The sequence below is a fragment of the Urocitellus parryii genome, chromosome 11, assembly GCF_045843805.1.
Source record: "Urocitellus parryii isolate mUroPar1 chromosome 11, mUroPar1.hap1, whole genome shotgun sequence".
In the NCBI taxonomy this organism is placed as follows: Eukaryota; Metazoa; Chordata; class Mammalia; order Rodentia; family Sciuridae; genus Urocitellus; species Urocitellus parryii.
This window is the reverse complement of record NC_135541.1, coordinates 25,148,193-25,167,016: the sequence shown is the minus strand read 5'-3', so window position 1 is coordinate 25,167,016 and position 18,824 is coordinate 25,148,193. Positions and strand designations below refer to the sequence as shown.

At 37.2% G+C, this 18,824-nt stretch overlaps 1 protein-coding gene across 1 annotated transcript in view; it reads right to left on the bottom strand.

The window, feature by feature from the left end:
• Window positions 1-18,482, bottom strand: part of Rlf (RLF zinc finger) — a 70,297-nt gene extending 51,815 nt beyond the window's left edge. Inside the window, exon 1 of the mRNA XM_026393437.2 lies at window positions 18,243-18,482. Coding sequence (XP_026249222.2) covers window positions 18,243-18,482 — 240 coding nt within the window. The remainder of the gene's footprint in view (window positions 1-18,242) is intronic.
• Window positions 18,483-18,824: the final 342 nt, after the last annotated feature.

Below are 18,824 nucleotides of genomic sequence, written 5' to 3'. Positions count from 1 at the left end.
GCGTATGAAACCCAGGATTTCACTCATGCAAGGCAAGTGCTCTCTACTACTAAGCAACATTCTCAGCCCTTTTCAAAAAAATTTTTGAGAGAGAGTCTCATTAAGTTGCCTAGGCTGGCCTCAATAATTTGCTACTCTTCTGCCTCAGCCTCCTAAACAGTAGGGATTAAAGTCATGTGTCACCAAACCCTACTATAATATGGCTTTTAAAAAAGTTGTGATAATGGGCTGGGGTTGTGGCTCAGCAGTTGAGCGCTCCTTAGTACATGAGGCCCTGGGTTTGATCCTCAGCACCACATAAAAATAAATAAATAAAATAAAGTGTTGTGTCCAACTACAACCAAACAAATAAAAAATTTTTAAAAATTTAATAATTTAAAAAAATTAAAAAGTTGTGGTAAAATACATTTAATACAAACGTTACATTATGAACCATTTTTAAGTGTACAGTTCTGTGATACTAAGTATATTCACACTGCTGTGCTACCATATCCACAGAACTCTTGTCATCTTATGAAATGGAAACTCTGAACCCATTAAAATATAACTCCTCCATATTTTCCCGCTCCCTCCATTGTACTTTTTGTTGCTAGGTGCAATACAGCTTTCATGGTATATTTTCTGTTGGAAAAAACAAGAGTGTGGTATTAGCATTAAAGCAGACAAACAGATCAATGAAACAAAAGAATCCAGAAACAGGTCCCTATACATATGACTAACTGATTTTCAACAAGGTGCAATTCAAGTTCAATTCAGTGGAAAGGATAATTTTTCAACAAATGATAATGGAAAATTTAGATATTCATATTAAAAAAGAAATTCTAGCCAGATGTATGTAACCCCAGTGGCTTGGGAGGCTGAGGCAGGAGGATCACGGGTTTAAAACCAGCTTCAGCAACTTAGTGAGACCATAATGTAAGCAACTCAGCAAGACCCTGTCTCTAAATAAAATATACAAAAAGGGCTGGGGATGTGGCTCCGTGGTTAAGTGCCCCTGGGTTCAATCCCCGGAACTTTAAAAAAAAAAAAAAAAAAAGTTCCAGCCAGGGATAGCACATGCTTCTAGTCCCAGCTACTCAGGAGGCTAAAGTAGGAGGATCATTTAAGCCCAGGAGTTCGAGGCCAGCCTGGGCACCTTAACAAGACCCCATCTCAAAACAAAATATAAAGGACTAGAGATGTAATCAAGCTGTAGAGGTAGGGTACTTCTCTAGCACATGGGAGGCCCTGGGATCAATTGCCAGTATGGGGGGGGGGACCTAACAGTAAGAAAACCTTTTTTTTCTTTAAATATCAAAAGACACTTTGCCAAAGAAGGATAGCAAATAAGCAAAATGAATAAATGTTCAACATAATAACTCATGAGAAAAATGCACATTAGAACCACAATGAGGTACCACAAATTTGTAATTAGCTATAATTAAAACCCTGGGCACCCCAAGTGTTAACCAGGAAATAGAAAACTAGAACCTTCATACATTTTTTATAAGAATGTAAAATGATATAATTACCCTGGAAAACCTGTCATATGACCCAGTCACTCCACCTAAATATTTACCCAAGAAAAAAACATTTGTCTACCCAAAAACATACTTGGAATGTTCCTAGCATATCTATCTGTAGTAGCCCCAAACTGAAAACAACTCAAATGTCTTCCAATAAGTTAATGAATAACATATAATAAATGCTCATCAATAAAAGAAATTAACTTTTGATTTTATACAAATTAAATAAATTTAAAAATAATTATACTTAGTGAAAGCGGTCAAAGAGAGACTGATTAGTTAAACAAAATTCAACAGAATCTACAATGGAACAGTACTTGTGTGGAAATGGAAGACTATATGTGAGTGGGGCGTGAAAAAACAAATACAAAAGACTAGAAAGAAATTTCTAGGGAATGGATATAATCATTATTTTGATTATGATGATGATTTCATGCATGTGAAAGATACGCCAAATCTTATCAAACAGTACATTTTAAATATAAGCATTTTATTATGTCAATTATACCTCAATAAGGCCATTTAAAAAATGCAAATGGGCCATGGGAAGCAAAAAAAATCATAAATAGAAATAAGCTTTGCATTTAAAATAACAAACATATGATGCTTATTACAATAAAATGTAAAACTTCTGTGCATCAAGGCAACATAAAAAGTGAAAAGATAAACTGATAAGACATTTCCAAAGCTTATAACCAAAAGTATCTATAACATAAAAATTTCATAAAAATTATTAAGAAAAAGACAACCCAATAGCCAATATAAGGTAAATATAAGTAAAACAAGAAACAAAACAGAGAGGAAACAATGACAAGTACTGAAATATCTGGTAACAAGAAAAGTAGTTTAAAAGGCTAGTATATAGATGGTAAAAAGCACAAGTGCATGCCAGTAATCCCAGCTACTCCTGAGTATGAAGCAGGAGGACTGCAAGTTCAAAGCCAGCCTGGGTAACTTAACGAGACCTTGTCTTATAATAAATTTTTTAAAAAAGGCTGGGACAAAGCTCAGTGGTGGAATAACTGCTTAGCATGTGGGAGGCCCTGGTTTCATTCCCTGAAGTAATAGCAGTAGTAATACTACTAATAGTAATAGTAATTCTCACTCCGTCAGAATGGCAATTATCAAGAATACAAGTAATAATAAATGTTGGCGAGGATAGGGGGGGGGGGGGGGGGACACGACATACACTCATACATTGCTGGTGGGACTGCAAATTGGTGCAACCATAATGGAAAGCAATGTGGAGATCCTCAGAAAACTTGCAATGGAACTGCTATTTGATGAAGTTATCCCACTCTTTGGCATATACCCAAAGGATTTAAAATCAGCATACTATAGTGACACATCCACATCAATGTTCAGAGCAACTCAATTCACAATAGCTAAATCATGGAACCAACCTAGGTGCCCTTCAACAAATAAATGGATAAAGAAAATGTTGTACATATACACAATGGAATATTACTCAGCCACAAAGAAAAATGAAATCATGGCATTTGCCGTTAAATGGATAGAACTGGACATTATCATGCTAAGGGAAATAAGCCAGTCCCAAAAAAAACCAAGAGCCGAATGTCCTCTCTGATAGGCGGATGCTAACACACACGTGTGTAAGTTGGCGGGGATTGGGAATAGGAAAGACAGTGGAATTAATCGGTCATAACTTTCGTATGTTCATATATGAATACACAACCAGTGTTAACTCCGCATCATGTACAACCACAAGAATGGGAAGTTATACTCCATGTATGTAGATATGTCAAGGTACATTCTACTGTCATGTATAAAGAAAAGGAACACATAAAAAATTAAAAAATAATAATACCACCACAAACGAACAGGTGCACTGGCATATGTTTGTAGTTCCAGCTATTCAGGAGGCTAAGGTAAGAAGATCACTTGAGCCCAAGAGTTTGGGGATAACCTAAGCATCATAACTAGACATTTCCTCAAACAAATAACAACAACAACAATAACAACAACAACAAAAAAAAAACACAAAGAAGTCAGGCAAAGTGGCTCATGCCTATAATCCCAGAAACCTGGGAGGCTAAGGCAGGAGGACCACAAATTCAAGGTCAGCCTTGGCAACTAAATGAGACCCTGACTCAAAACAAAATATAAATGAAAGAATGAATGAATGAATGAGGCTGGGGATGTAGCTCAGTAGGAAAGCACCCAGTACTGGGAAAAAACTGAGTTTGATCCCCAGTACTGGAAAAAAAACAAAGGGGGAAAAAAAAACCCACAAGAAACAAAGCAAATGTCTCACTAATTATTCACTGAAATATAACAAATAATAATACTTTAGTATGTCTTTCAAAACATGTTCTATATGTTATTTCTTTATAAACTGAGAGAATAGTTTTCTTTTTTATTCTAATTTGTTATATATGACAATAGAATGAATTACAGTTCATATTACACATATACTGCACAATTTTTCATACCTCTGGTTGTATACAAAGTATAGTCACACCATTCCTGTCTTCATACATGTTCTTAAGGTAAAAGGATGTCCATCTCATTCTACCGTCTTTCCTACCCTCATCCCTCCCTTCCACTCCCACTCCTTTGTCCTATCTAGAGTTTGTCTAATCCTCCCTTGCTCCCACTCCAATCCAATATGAATCATCCTCCTTATATCAGAGAGAATAGTTTTCTTTATTTTCATTTTTTACAACAGATCTTGCATATTCTTTCATGGCAATACTAAAATTCACACACTACTACCACTTTAAAGGATGTACACAATAAAGAAGTGAAAGTCTATAACTCTAATCCATCCAATTCCATCCCCACTCCCCCCCAAAAAAAACAAAGCAAATTTGGTTCCTACCCTTGTAAGGCCTTATACACAATATAAGCTTTCTTTTGTTGGGGCTCAAATGCTATATGGTTCTGGAAAGTTAAAAAGCATATGTTAGTTTTGACATTTCCAAACCTAGAATACTTTATAAAAAGCCCTCATCCAGTCCAAGATGGAGTCTTGCATTCCTCTTTTCCCTTCTCTTCTGAAGCACACACTAGCTTCAATTGCAATCAACCTCAATGAAGCTGATTACAGAAACAAGGTAAGGATAATTATCTCCTTCTAAACTATACTAACTAGAAAAAAGCAATAATGCGGCTTATTCAGAAATTATTTATATTCGATTTTTAAATTATTATGCAAGAGATAGGCATTGAGGGTGGGGTTGTGGCTCAGTGGTAGGGTGCTCGCCTACCATGTGTGAGGCACCGGGTTCAATCCTCAGCACCATATACAAGTAAAATAAAGATATTGTATCCACCAATAACTAAAAAATAAATATTAAAAACTTCTTTAAAAAAGGGAGAGATAGGCACTGAGAGGTGGGGGTTTTTTTGTTTGGTTTTGTTGGCTTCCTTGCCCCACCCACACTAGTGATTGAACCCAGGGCCTTTATACATGCTAGGCAAGCATGCTACCACTGGGCTACATCTCCTGAAAGGTATTTTGATGTTTTAGCTCTTACAATTGAGAATGGAATCAGTGCAATTCACAGTAGCAAGACAAGCACCCTACCACTGAGCTATATATATCCCCAACCCCACTAAGAGTTATTGTACCTATGTTCCTGTTCCCTAAAGACAAACTGGTTAGAAGGTAGATAAATACACTTGATCATCATACTGTTCTTCCGCACCATATGCAAATGTATTAATGTTCATTCTCTACCAGAGAATAAACTCAGAGGGCAGGAACCATATCTGTTTTATTCAACACTGTAAATCAGAATCCAGCATTCTGACTACCACATAGCAAGTACTTTACAATTATTTGCTTTTGATGTTTTGTTTAAAAAGGTTTTTTAGTTGTAGATGGACACAATATCTTTATCTTATTTATCTATTTTTATTTGATGCCAAGATGGAACCCAGTGCCTCATGTGTGCGAGGCAAGCGCTCTACCACGGAGTCACAACCCCAGCCCTGTTTTTTACTTTTATGAAATGATTTGTTAACTTATTTTCAACGTTTAAGAGTTTTGCAGGCCAGGCACGGTGGTGCACACTGTAATCCCAGTGGCTTGGGGAGCTGAGGCAGGAGGATCTCAAGTTCAAAAACCAGCCTTAGCAACAACAAGGCACTAAGCAACCCAGTGAGACCCTGTCTCTAAATAAAATACAAAATAGGACTAGGGATGTGGCTCAGTAGTTGAATACCCGGAGTTCAATCCTCAGTACACCCCTCCCCCCAAAAAGAGTTTTGTAGACACCTATCTTTGATCAGAATATTGGAATGAGGATTTAAAGTGAAATATCCTGATGGGCATGGTGGCACTTACCTGTAATCCCAGTTACTCCAGAGGTTAAGGCAGGATTACAAATTCAAGGTCTCTGAATTTACTGAGACCCTATCTCAAAATAAAAAAATAAAAAGGGATGGAAAATCAACTCAGTAAGAGAGCACTCCTGGGTTTAATCCTTGGTACCACCAAAAACAGTGAAATTTCCTAACTTCAAATGTATTATGTATTTGTTCTCCATTTTATACAAGAATAAAACACAAAATTGAGCCAAACATATTTTATCTGCATTTACTGTTAGAACTTTATGGGATAATTTACTCTAGATTTAACAATTTTATTTACCAACTCCTTTAAAGACTGAACTCAAGTTTCCCTACAAAAGAAAAAAGCCAAATAAAGAGACACAACAATTAATGCAAACAAATAGTTTTAGTTCAAATTAGTAGAATGACTTCCTCTGGGGTGGTATTTACTCTAGAGAGGAAAATGAAAACCCACTGGGACAAGCATATAATATTTACACTTGCATTTAAATAAACTTTAAAAAGTCATCCCTTTTATGTATTTCTGGTATTGTTTTATAAACTTATACAATGAATCAGTATGGTATAAATAAAACTTACAGGTATTCATTTATTTAAAATATAAAACAATGAACAAATGTTTGAAGAAAGTTTAAAAATTAATCTTTAGGGCCAGGGTTGTAGCTCAGTGGTAAAGCAACTGCCTAGCACGTGGTAGGCACTGGGTTCTATTCTCAGCACCACACGTAAATAAATAAAATAAAGGTCCATGGACAACTAAAAAAAAAAGCCAAATAAAGAGACGTGTGTGTGTGTGTGTGTGTGTGTGTGTGTGTGTGTAATTAGTCTTTAGCAAATTTAGCAGAATTTCTCAATATAATTATAGGACTTTGAAGCACAATCAATTTAAAGGTCATCCTATGTAAGCAACAATCTGAAGCTCCCCAAACAATCAACTGTTTTGGCCAAAGGTCATAGATCCTTTAGTGGTACTCTACTAGAAAATTTAAAGCTCATAATGTAAACAAAAGTTAGTTAATGGAAAACACTAGGTCTTTCCTAATTATTCAGCTATGACTGTCTTCCTGGAGCCTAATGTATAAAAGACAATGCCTGATCAATTAACGATTACATTGACAAATCTCTCAAAACCATAATCACCATTTGTATCACATATTCCAAGTCTTCAGTTTAGGCTGTGACTGATAACCTTTGGGATTATGTTTTGCTTCTTGAGACCCTCAAAAGAGGATAGAATTTCAAAATCATATCGTCATACTCAATGATTAGACAAAATCTAGTTAACTATTTTTAACTTATAACATTTAAGACAGGGCTGGGGATGTGGCTCAAGCGGTAGCACACCCGCCTGGCATGCGTTCAGCCCAGGTTCGATCCTCAGCACCACATACAAACAACGATGTTGTGTCCGCCGATAACTAAAAAATAAATATTAAAAAAAAATTCTTAAAAAAAAAAATTTAAGACAGTTATAGGGGCTGGGGGTACGGCTCAAGTGGTAGCGTGCTGGCCCGGCATGTGGGATGCACTGGGTTCGATCCTCAGCACCATATAAAAATAAATTTAAAAAGATATTGTGTCAACCTAAAACAAGGGGGGGAAAAAAAGATAGTTATGTCAAAAAATTTTGCAGGGGCTGGGGTTGTGGCTCAGTGGTAGAGTGCTTGCCTCACATGTGTGAGTCACTGGGTTCAATTTTCAGCACCACATATAAATAAATGAATAAAATAAAGGTTCATCAACACTAAAAAATTTTGCAAAAAGTTTTAATGTCTGATATTCAGAAATATTTAATGTCTGAAACTCATGAAATAATACTCAAATTATGTTTCAATGAAAATTAACATTAAGTTAACTTTTTACCTATCAGATTGGCAAATATTAAAAAGTTTAACACCAGGTTGGCAAGGATATAAGGAAAGAAGGTATCCAAGAAGTATATATTCAGTTTTTTGTAAAAACATTAAGATTAAAAACATTCTGCTGGGCAGGGTGGCACATGCCTATAATCCCAGCAGCTCAGAAGGCTGAGGCAGGAGGATAAAAGGAGTTCAAAGTCAGCCTCAGCAACTTGGTAAAGCATGAAGCAACTCAGTGAGACCCTGTCTCTAAATAAAATACAAAAGAGGGCTAGGGATGTGGCTCAGTGGTTGAGTGCCCCTGAGTTTAATCCCTGGTACCCCTCCCCACCAAAAAAAATTCCCTCTAATCTAGTAATTTTAATTCCAGGAATTTATACTATAAATAACCAAGGTTTAATATTTAAAGACAGTCTTTGAAACACTATCTATGACAATAAAAAATAACATGAATTATTTATTGATGCCTGCCAAAACATACTGATAAAGAAAAATGTTCTCTATAAACTAAAAAGTTAATTGAAAAAGTATACTTGAGTTTTTAAGAATATACAAGAGACTAAGACAAGGATTTCCTCTAGGAAGTGACTGGAGAGATGGAGAGCAGAAGGAAAGGAGCTTTTCTTTTCCTTAAAACCCTATCTAAATAAATATATATATATATTTTTTTTTTTGCTTTAAGCCTTGCTTTTATAGTTTAAAAAATTCAAATCACTTTTGATATAGGCATTATATTTTTAAAATATTTTTTAAAGTTAAGTATTAAAGTTTTTCTACCTGTAGAATTTAAGAATGCAGCTGGGCGGGTGGTGCATGCCTGTAATCCCAGCAGCTTGGGAGGCTGAGGCAGGAGGACTGTGAGTTCAAAGCCAGCCTCATCAAGTTAGCAAGACACTTAGCAACCCAGTGAGACCCTGTCTCTAAAATAGAACATAAAAAAGGGCCAAGGATGTGGCTCAGTGGTTAAGGACCCCTGGGTTCAATCCTCAGTACCAAAAAATAAAATAAAATAAAAAATCAATGGTAGAATACTGAACTATGCATTTTTTCTTAAATACAGTAAATTTGGATATATTTAATAAAAAGGTTTCTCTATTAGTGAAATAAGGTTTTAATATATAAACTTGAAATGATTTTTCTAAAAATAGCACATGAGTTAAGTACTTAGCACACAGAAAAATTCTTCAAATATAAATTCTCAAACTTTTGGGGCTGGGGATGTGGCTCAAGTGGTAGTGTGCTGGCCTGGCATTTGTGCGGCCCGGGTTCGATCCTCAGCACCACATACAAACAAAGATGTTGTGTCCGCCAAAAACTAAAAAAATAAATATTAAAATTTTCTCTCTCTCTCTCTCTCTCTCAAAAAAAAAAAAATTCTCAAACTTTTAACATAGGCTCACCTAGGATAAAACAGCACTAGAACATAAGGGAGGGTATGGATGGAGCTTTCACTTTTTATTCTTTCTTTTTGTTATTCTAGTTTTTAAACATTTTTAAAAATTTTTTAGTTGTAGTGGACACAATGCCATTCTTTTATTTATATATATGTGATGCTGGAGATTGAACCCAGCACCACGCTCTACTGCTGAGCCCCAGCCCCAGCCCCAGCCCATTATTCTAGTTTTTTACAATGAGAATGTATTCATGAATTGCTTAGGCAATTAAAAAAATTTAATACTTACATAAACACATTCTATATGTACCTTTCCAACAGCTGAATTTATATAGTAATTTTACAGTTTCCTTTAGGTATTTTTTTGCAGTGCTAAGGATCGAGCCCAGGGCCTCAGACATGTTAAACAATGCTTTATGCATTTATAAATATTATTTTTAAGTTTTCAGAATGAGCATGTATTAGTTTTGAGTAAAAAAAACTAAATTATATAATTATTTTTGTTATTTAAAATACTGTACTTAAATATATATGAAAAAAAAGTAATTAGACATTGTGCTGGCTAATGTAACATGCTAGGGTTATTTTCTTGGGAGTATAAATACTATGAAATTAAATGTCAACACCATATGCTCCTATATCTAAAACAAATAAAAAAAGAAAGAAAGAAAAGAAAAAAATAACAATGAAGGCACTCAAAAAAAAAAAAGGACACTGGAGAAATCGGCACAAAAGTGTGGACAAATTACATTAGTAATTCCTAGGCCAGCTATGTTATAGAAATACAAGTAAATCTGAATAAACCTTGAAGAAGTCTGAAATATACCTCATCTCAACTTCTCTCAAATACATTAAAACCCATTTTATGTGAAATAAATGTAATTTACAACTTGGAAAACTTTGGTGGGAACTTTTTTTCATAAAAAGCTCATAATCAGGGGTGTAGCTCAGTGGTACAGTCCTTGCCTAGGATGTGCAAGGCCCTGGGTTTAACTTCCAGGAAAGGAAGGAATGAAGGAAAGGACTAAGGAATGGAAGGGGAAAGAAAGAGCATGGTCATGTTTTAGATGGAAAGTAGAGAATCAAAATTCAGTGTATGGCCAGGCACAGTGGCACATGCCTGTAATTTCAGCACCTCAGGAGGGTGAGGCAGAAGAAGCAAAGATGTGAGGTCGGCCTGGGCAATTTAGCAAGATCCCAACTCAAAATAAAAACTAAAAAGTCCAAGGATGTACCTCAGTGGTTGAGCGCCCTGGGTTCAATACCCAACATGACACAAACAAACAATAAAAACAAAAAACGCGCAGTGGTATGCCAAAAGGAAGGGAGGAATGGAGGAAGAAAGAAGATCACTTTATTTTTAATCTCAGGGACGTGCTGAAAGACAAAGCAACCAATTCTTCACTATCACATTTTGCTTCATTTTAGTGGGGGGGGGGAGGCTTGTGACTTTTGGACTGATATAAACATTAGACATGGCAAAGTGTTTTGGACCTGATAAGTGGTAAAATGCCGCATAAAACATGTCTCTTTAGAAGATTCCCACTAATCTTAATATAAAAGATACATTAAGAAACATTTATCCCATCATTATCCTAATTTACATGAACACAGAACCTAATTTAAGAATAAGGTTTATGTCAGGCACAGTGATGCACGCCTGTAATCTCAGAAGCTTGGGAGGCTGAGACAGGAGGAGCGGGAGTTCAAAGCCAGCCTCAGCAAAAGTGAGGCACTAAGCAACTCCCTGTCTCAAAATAAAATACAAAATAGAGCTGGGTATGTGGCTCAGTGGCCAACTGCCCCTGAGTTCAATCCCTGGTTTAAAAAAAAAAAAAAAAAAAAAAAGTTTACTAACTTACACGTTTTGAGGCACAAAACACAATTTAGGAAATTATGATTATGATACAGGGGAAAAAGAGCATGGGCTTTGGAGTCTACAGACCTTGCAACAGGGTATGCATATATAACCTTAGGAAAGTTAGTTAATTTTCTGGGCCTTGGTTCTCTATCTGTAAAATGAGAATAACATTACCCACCTGAGAGAATGGCACACAAAAGATACCCAAGAAATTATATAGTGCCCCTAATTTTTCACATAATGGTTTACAGGTTGGCTTTGTGCCAATATGAAAGTTTTATAATACAAATTTTTATTTGTTAAAATTATCTATATAAAATTTGTTGTATAAATTTCTGTTAAATCAAGTTCTCTTCTATTCCCCCCCCCACATGAGATATGTACATCAGACCCAATTTAAAGGTTCTAAGATAGGACTGGGGTCGTGGCTCAATGGTAGAATGCTCACCTAGCACAAGTGAGGCACTGGGTTCAATCCTCAGCACCACATTAAAATAAATAAAATAAAGCTATATTTTTAAAAAAGTAGTTTAGTTTTTTTTTTTTTTAAGGTTCTAAGGTAATCAAGATACAAATAAAAAAGGTTTGGCTCCTGCTGGTAAGGAGCAAAAACTGCTTTCTCCTTAAAGACAGGTAAGACTCAGTTGTTATTCTCATAAAGTCTAGTAGGGGATTTAGGGAAAGAAAGATATAAAGAGCATCAAGTATTTATTGAGTATTCAATAAGAGCCAGGAACTATTCTAGGGACTATTTTAAGTACTTAGTAAATAAAACAGTCAAGATTCCAGATGAAGACAGAGACAGGCAGAGCAGATAGTAGTGAGTTGAAGATAAAGCAGTGTTAAGGAGGTCAAAGGTAACTAGGAAGTGCTGTTTTAGATAAGATAGCCTCTAGGAGAGGTCACAGGTGTCTAGACCTGAATGAAAACAAAACAGTTTATCAGTATATCTGCCATTTTTTGCATTAAGTGGTGTTTTCTGTTTAGATTTTTTATTCATCGTTGTTCAAAAAAGCATGATCCATAGGAAGAAACAGAAACTTGTAGGTGTCCCAATATATAGCAAGAGACAAGAGTGGTAGGTACTACAGTGGATGATAGTACCTAGTTTTCACTGTTTCGCAGGTCACATTTATATTATGTTTTGGACACAAGCACTACAAAGTTAGCTCTTGCAATGATTACTACTTGTCATGCAATTTCTATCTGGACATCTCCCAAGAGAAGGCAGGGCAAAAAAAACAGAAGGTAATACACTAAAAATTATTTAAAATATATCAAAGAAATAGGCATGCTGGCACAGGTCTGTAATGCCCGCATCTTGGAAAGCTGAAGCAAAACAATCACCAGTTCAAGGCCAGCCTGGGCATGGGAACAAATATTTAGGCACTAGGCTTTTATTTACAGGATGCTAACAGAATATCCAGCCAGATTCTGTCTCAGAATAAAAAGGGCTAGGGATGTAGCTCAGTGGTTGAACACTCCTGGGTTCAATACCCAGTATCAAAAAGAAAAAAAGTGTGTGGTGCCCCCCAACCCCAAGTTCAAGAATCTTCATGGCCACCAACCTCAAAAGGTTGGGAGGACTGATCCTCTTAATCTCAACACCTCCAACTATTGTACTATTTGGTAGCTAACTCTCCACCAATACTATAATGCCTCCCATTTTCTCTCTCCTCTATTCCTTTTTACATATATGTAAATGTATATATTGTTATATGAATATAGGGTTAAGCTGATAAGTAATGTCTCCAAGAAAGGACCAAAATCTCTTATTCTGTTCCTTTATAGTAATATTCTACAATAAAATTGTTTTTACTTAACTAAACTTTACATTATGGGTTCCTTTTGATAAATGAGCTGGTTTTGTTTTGGTGCTGGGTATGGAACCAAGTTCCTGTACACACTAAGCAGGTGTTCTGTCACCGAACTACACCACTAGGCAGGTGTTTTGTTAAAATACTCATCTCTTGAGTGTATTGTGCATTTCCCACAATACAATGCATTCAACAAATTACTTTTGTGTGCCAGGCACTGTAGTAACTGCTAGGTACTAAGCACACAAAAGAGAAAAAACAAGATCTTTGCTTTTGTTGGCTTACTCATCAATACAAGAAACAAACATGGAAACAAATATTTAGGCAGTAGGCTTATGTACAGGATGCTAACAAAATACTCTGGTGAAAGAATCACCTAATTTCAAATGCTGAAATCCAAAAAAGGTTCTGAAAGACTATATCTGAGCCAGGTCTTAAAGGATAAATAGGCAGTTGTGGTGAATCCTAGGGCTAATCAAGCAGAAAAGGACATTGGTGATGGTGGACAGAAAAACAAGCAAACAAGACTAGAAAGGTGGGAGTTGGGGTCCAGATTCTAAAAATTTCAGTATGCCTGGCTAATGAGTCCAAGCTTTACCATGCCTTTAGGAAAAGAAACTAAGTTTTTTAGGAATAAAGTGACTCAATTATATTTACAACACAAAGGTGGACTGTAGATAAGGTCATTTAGAAGGCAAGAGTGCAGAGGTTGCTGCAAAAGGAGGAAGCTTAAATTAAGACAGTGACAGCAAGAAAATATGTTAAAGTTATGCACAAAGTGTCAAAACAAACAAGAGGAAACTTGTCTGATGAAATCAAGGAAAGCTTCACAGAGATAATACTTGTGCTGAGCACTAAAGAAGGAATTTTTGCCATGCCAAAAAAGGGAGAGAGACAATAAGAGAACAGCACAATAGTACAATGAGGGGCTGGGGATGTGGCTCAAGCGGTAGCACGCTCGCTTGGCATGCGTGCGGCCCGGGTTCGATCCTCAGCACCAAATACCAACAAAGATGTTGTGTCCGCCGAGAACTAAAAAATAAATATTAAAAAAAAAAAAATAGTACAATGAAAGGGAAAGACTTGAGAATGCTTGATGACTTGAAATCCTGTCAAAGTAGTAATTTTATCCTTTTGGAGATCAGTCAGTTGATATTTCCTTTTCTTAAAAAAAATATCTTAATAGAGATAATCTTATTTAGTCCTCATAACCATGTATTTACACAGAACAATAAGTACTATTATCATTCCATTTGCAAATGTGCAAATTAAGGTTAAGAAAGTAATATGCCCAAGGTTACAGAGCTAGTTTACATGTTGGTGCCTGTGAAGTAGCCCCATTTTATCGGTGGTTTCAGTTACCAGTGGTCAATTGCAGTCCAAAAATAATAATGATAAATAATAATAAATGAAAAATTACAGAAATAATGCAAAAAGTTTTAGATTGCACACCATTTTATGTAATCTATGAAATCTTGCATCATCCAGCTCTGTCCCACCCAGGACATAAATCATCCCATTGTCCAGTTTATCCAAACTGTATACACTACCCACATGTTAGTCACTTACTAGCCAGTTCGGTTATCACAGTGCTGTGTTTAAGTAACCCTGTGTAGTTATGTAGACTATGGTTAAGTCACAATGCCTACATCCTTCACTATACTTCATCTTATCTCTTAGGCACTGTTTCACCTCACCTCATCACAGGAAGAGTATAGCATAATAAGACATTATGAAAGAGAAAATATATTAATATAATGATATATTATAACTAGTACATCATTATAATTGTTCCATTTTATAATTAGTCATTGTTAATCTCTTACTGTGCCTAATTTATAAACTAAACTTTATCACAGGTAAGTAAAGGGGAAAAATAGTATATAGAGCTCATATCAGCAGTTTCAGACATCCATTGGGAGTCTTAGAATCTATACCCTGTACATAAGGGAGGACTACTAGGGAAAGCAAATATAGCACTTTTTTTTTGGGGGGGGGTGGTACTGGGGATAGAATCCAGGGGCACTTCACCACTGAGTTATATCCCCAACCCTTCTTATTTTTTCTTTAGAAATAGGATCTCACTAAGTTGCTTAAGACCTTGCTAAACTGCTGAGACTAGCCTCAAACTTGTGATCCTCTGGCCTCAGTCTCCCTGGCTGCTGGGATTATAAGCATGTGTCATTTATACCAAGCAGCACTTACTTATTTTAACCATTAAAAACATACAAGGTCACTGCCAGTCTAGAAATTAAAATTGTCTCATATAAAGTGGTATACTCATAAAATTCCTTTGGTATTCTCAAAGTATAAATATTCACCAAATAATTTCAAGTTTATTGGGCTGGGGTTGTGGCTCAGCAGTAGAGCACTCGCCTAGCATGCGCAAAGCCCTGGGTTCGAACTTCAACACCACATAAAAAAATAAACAAAATAAACGTGTTGTGTACAACTAAATTAAAAAAATTCAAGTTTATTAATGAAGTTTACTGAAAAGCCTTCAAAAATTTGTGTTACAAATAGAGCCACCAGTTGTAAAACTTTTGGAATCTTGACTCCCAAAATACAGCAAAATTTTAATTAAACATCAGTTTTTCAGCAAAACAAAGAAGGATTGTTTTGTGATGTTAATTTTATCTACACTGTCTGACAATGTTTTCAGAAAAGGAACTGAGAGTAACAGAAGGGGGGGGGATACATCCCATAGTCATTGAATACAAATTTTCATTGAATATAACTTGATCTAAGTATCATTTTCTTAGTAACTACTACTTCTAGAGTTTACCGTCTTCACAAACTCAAGAAAATTTAAAATACACCCTGAATGAGAAAAGATTCCCTATCCACTTAGTTTATTTCTTGAGTTAGTGCAATTCCAAAGATAAAGTGACTTATTTTAAATGATGCAAGAAAGAGAATATGGTGCAAGCATGTTACAGAAGGGATCTACTTAATATAATCTAAGTCTTCAGGACAATATTTCTAAAGTAAACACCTGATGAAAATAGATTTATGGTAGTAATTAAACATCCAGGCCTTTATGATAATTAATACTTACTACCTATCTCTTCATATCATAAGCTCCTAGCTTCCCATCTTCAGCACTTAGTCACACAGTAAGTGAATGAAAAAATCTTATGAGAAACCAAGAGCTATTCAATCAACTTAATAGTGTAATTTTTCCTGTTTCTTCATTAATTTTAAGGTTTTTTTCTGTGGCCTGGTGATGAAGGACACAGTTGATTTTATCTGAGCTACTGGAAAAAATGTAACAAAATATTATGACAAATTCTGTGAGGATTTGTACATAAACTTTCTGTTCTATTGTTTGTATAAAGCATCACGAGGACATAAAGGTCAGAAAACATGATATAGTTGCACAGTCATAGTTTGCCCAAAGTTATTAGTTAAGAAGTAGTAGAATCACAATTAGGACCCAACTAACATCCAATCCAATGTGCCTTCTAGGACAACCTAATGTTACAGGAACACTGTTCTTATTTTCTTTTTAGTCTAAAGAATATTTTTGGAAAATGTTCAGGAAAAATTTCATAGAAAAGACAAATCACAAAAGTGCTATCTTTTAAAAATTCTTCTGGGTCCTCACATTTCTAGGCCTTATCAAGACTTTTGACATTAAAACATTATTTAAAATAAAATTGGAAATACAAGCAGTAGACATAAAACGAATCTATAACTAAATCTGTATCTATATATCTATCTTTGATAAGCTTTATTCTGACTGGCCATATACATTCTTTTTATCTTTGCAAAAGACTACTCAAGCTTAGAAGCCTTACTCAAAACCCATGATTTTTTTCCTGTCCCCACACTCCCTCTGCAATTAATTCCCTTTTCTCCTATAGCATTTTATGTCCCTTCTCATGTCTACCTTTGGCACTGGAGTGATGTTCACCCCAGACCTTCACATGACCCATTTATATCCTTTCGGCCATAGAGCCTTATCCTATCTAAAGTGGCCTCTACAAGTTCTAAACACATATTACGCTCTATAATCAATCTTTTAAACTTTATTTTTACTAGTTAACTGTCTTTTCCACAAGGATGCCCCAAGAGGGCTCTCTCCTCACTACTGTCTCTACAACTCCTTTTCTATTATTACCAAAACTGCACTGGAAATACTGTCATTTCTAAAACCTCCCATCAACTATAAGCTCATCAAGGGTAGGTACTGTGCATTATTCATGCTTCCTCAGCACTTGGTAATGTCTGGCACCATTCTAAGGAAGTTGGTAAAAACGAGTTTTCTAAATTATTATCACTAGGCAAGGAAGCAGATAACAATTACACCTTGACATAAAATAAAGGGGAGGGAAATACTACAGGTTGAATACACAAAAATTGGAGCGATATAACGGATGAAAAAGATTAGCAAGAATAAAATTAATTCAGAGATGAGGTTCTTCTGGCTCAGCAAGAGGGGGAAGAAAATCACTCAAGCAAATCAACTTTTGATACTGCCCTGAACCAACAGAGAACACACACCCCACCCAAATTATAACTTTGGAACGCCACAATTTCTTCATCAAACTCAAATGCTAATTAGGAATCCAAGTACCAATATACTTCAATTAATTTATATTCTCTAAGGTACCACAGGTGGGGAGCAAAGGAATGACTGTGAAACCTGATGGAACAAACATCAGAAGTAGAAATAATAGCAAATATGTACGAATGTAGTAGACTTGAAAACACCGAGAAACACCTTGGAGTGATCATGGAAACCAATACATCCATAAACAAGCAAATAAATTTGGGACCCTCTATGGCACAGAAGCAATCGATCATTCAACTGCCAAAAAAGGCCACACTGTACATCTCTTTCCTGAACCTCTTCTAATCACCAGCCTCAGTCCTGGTACTCCAATCCACAAATGAACACAAAAGAGGTTAAAGAAGGCATTAACATATCTCCTTGCTCTCCAAAATGGGCAAAAACAAAACAACCAAACGGCTCCACAATCCCTAATCGGAAAGTCCGACACGTCTTTCAAAGCCAACTATCAAGCAAGCCTTTTAGGGGCCAGAAAACATTGACTCCAAAGAGAAATCTCTGGCCCCAATATACCCCTCCGGATTATTCAAGAAAACCTGGGTTTTCCAGTTCGGAGAGACCCATATCTCTCAAAGAAGCATCTCCCACCAGGAACGAGCAATCAAACCCTCAGGGGGCAGTGGCGCTCCAACCACCCGGGCAGGACTCAAGCATCAGCGACAGGGCACGGCCCTTCCAGGGAGCCGTCGGCGCTCTCGCGGCTCTCAGTATAGCCCAGCTAAACCCGCCCCGACAGTGGCCAAACTCAGACTGGGGCGGAGGGGGGCCAGCTGGGCCTTTGCGGCCCGGGGGCGCGGCGAGACACGGGGGTGGTGTCTTTCGAGTTCAGTCTCGGCTGCTGCAACGGATACCGGGCCTCCTTCCCTGGCCTCCCCGCTCCGCCGCCCTCAATCAGCCAGTCAGCCCCTCACCTGGCAGAAGCTCCGGCAGTAGTTCAAAGATGAGACCTCAGACACCTCCTGCTCCCTCAGCTCTGTCTCCAGCTGCCACAAACACGGTCGCAGGCCCGGGGCTCCCGGCGCCGGAGATGCAGGGCGATGACCCCGAGCCATGGACTCTGTTTCGGCTCCTTCTCCGGCTCCCGCTACCGCTGGAGCCTCAGCCTCGGCCCCGGCGGCGGCGGCGGCGGCGTCTCCCTTTCCGTCCGCCATCTTCCCACGGCCCAGCAGCGCGTAGGCAACCAAGCCACGTGACTAATCACCGACCCCGCCCCCTGTCGTCCGCGCGCGGTGACGCACCCTTTGGCGACGCTGGCGCGCGCCTGATTTCATCACTAGGGCGCCGAGGGCTGGTCCTTTCGGCGTTCTCAGCTACAGCCGCCTTAGCAACAACTGGTCTGAAGTTCTAGCCAGCCTCGGTTCTTCCAGGATCTTTGAAGTCGCCAGAAATGCCTATAGACAATCTAGATATGAAGGACGATCTGAAGAAAGAGAGGGAAAGGTACCCCTGAGAGGAACCAAGAGAGAAGCGTGCCTGATGAAGGAAAATAAGAA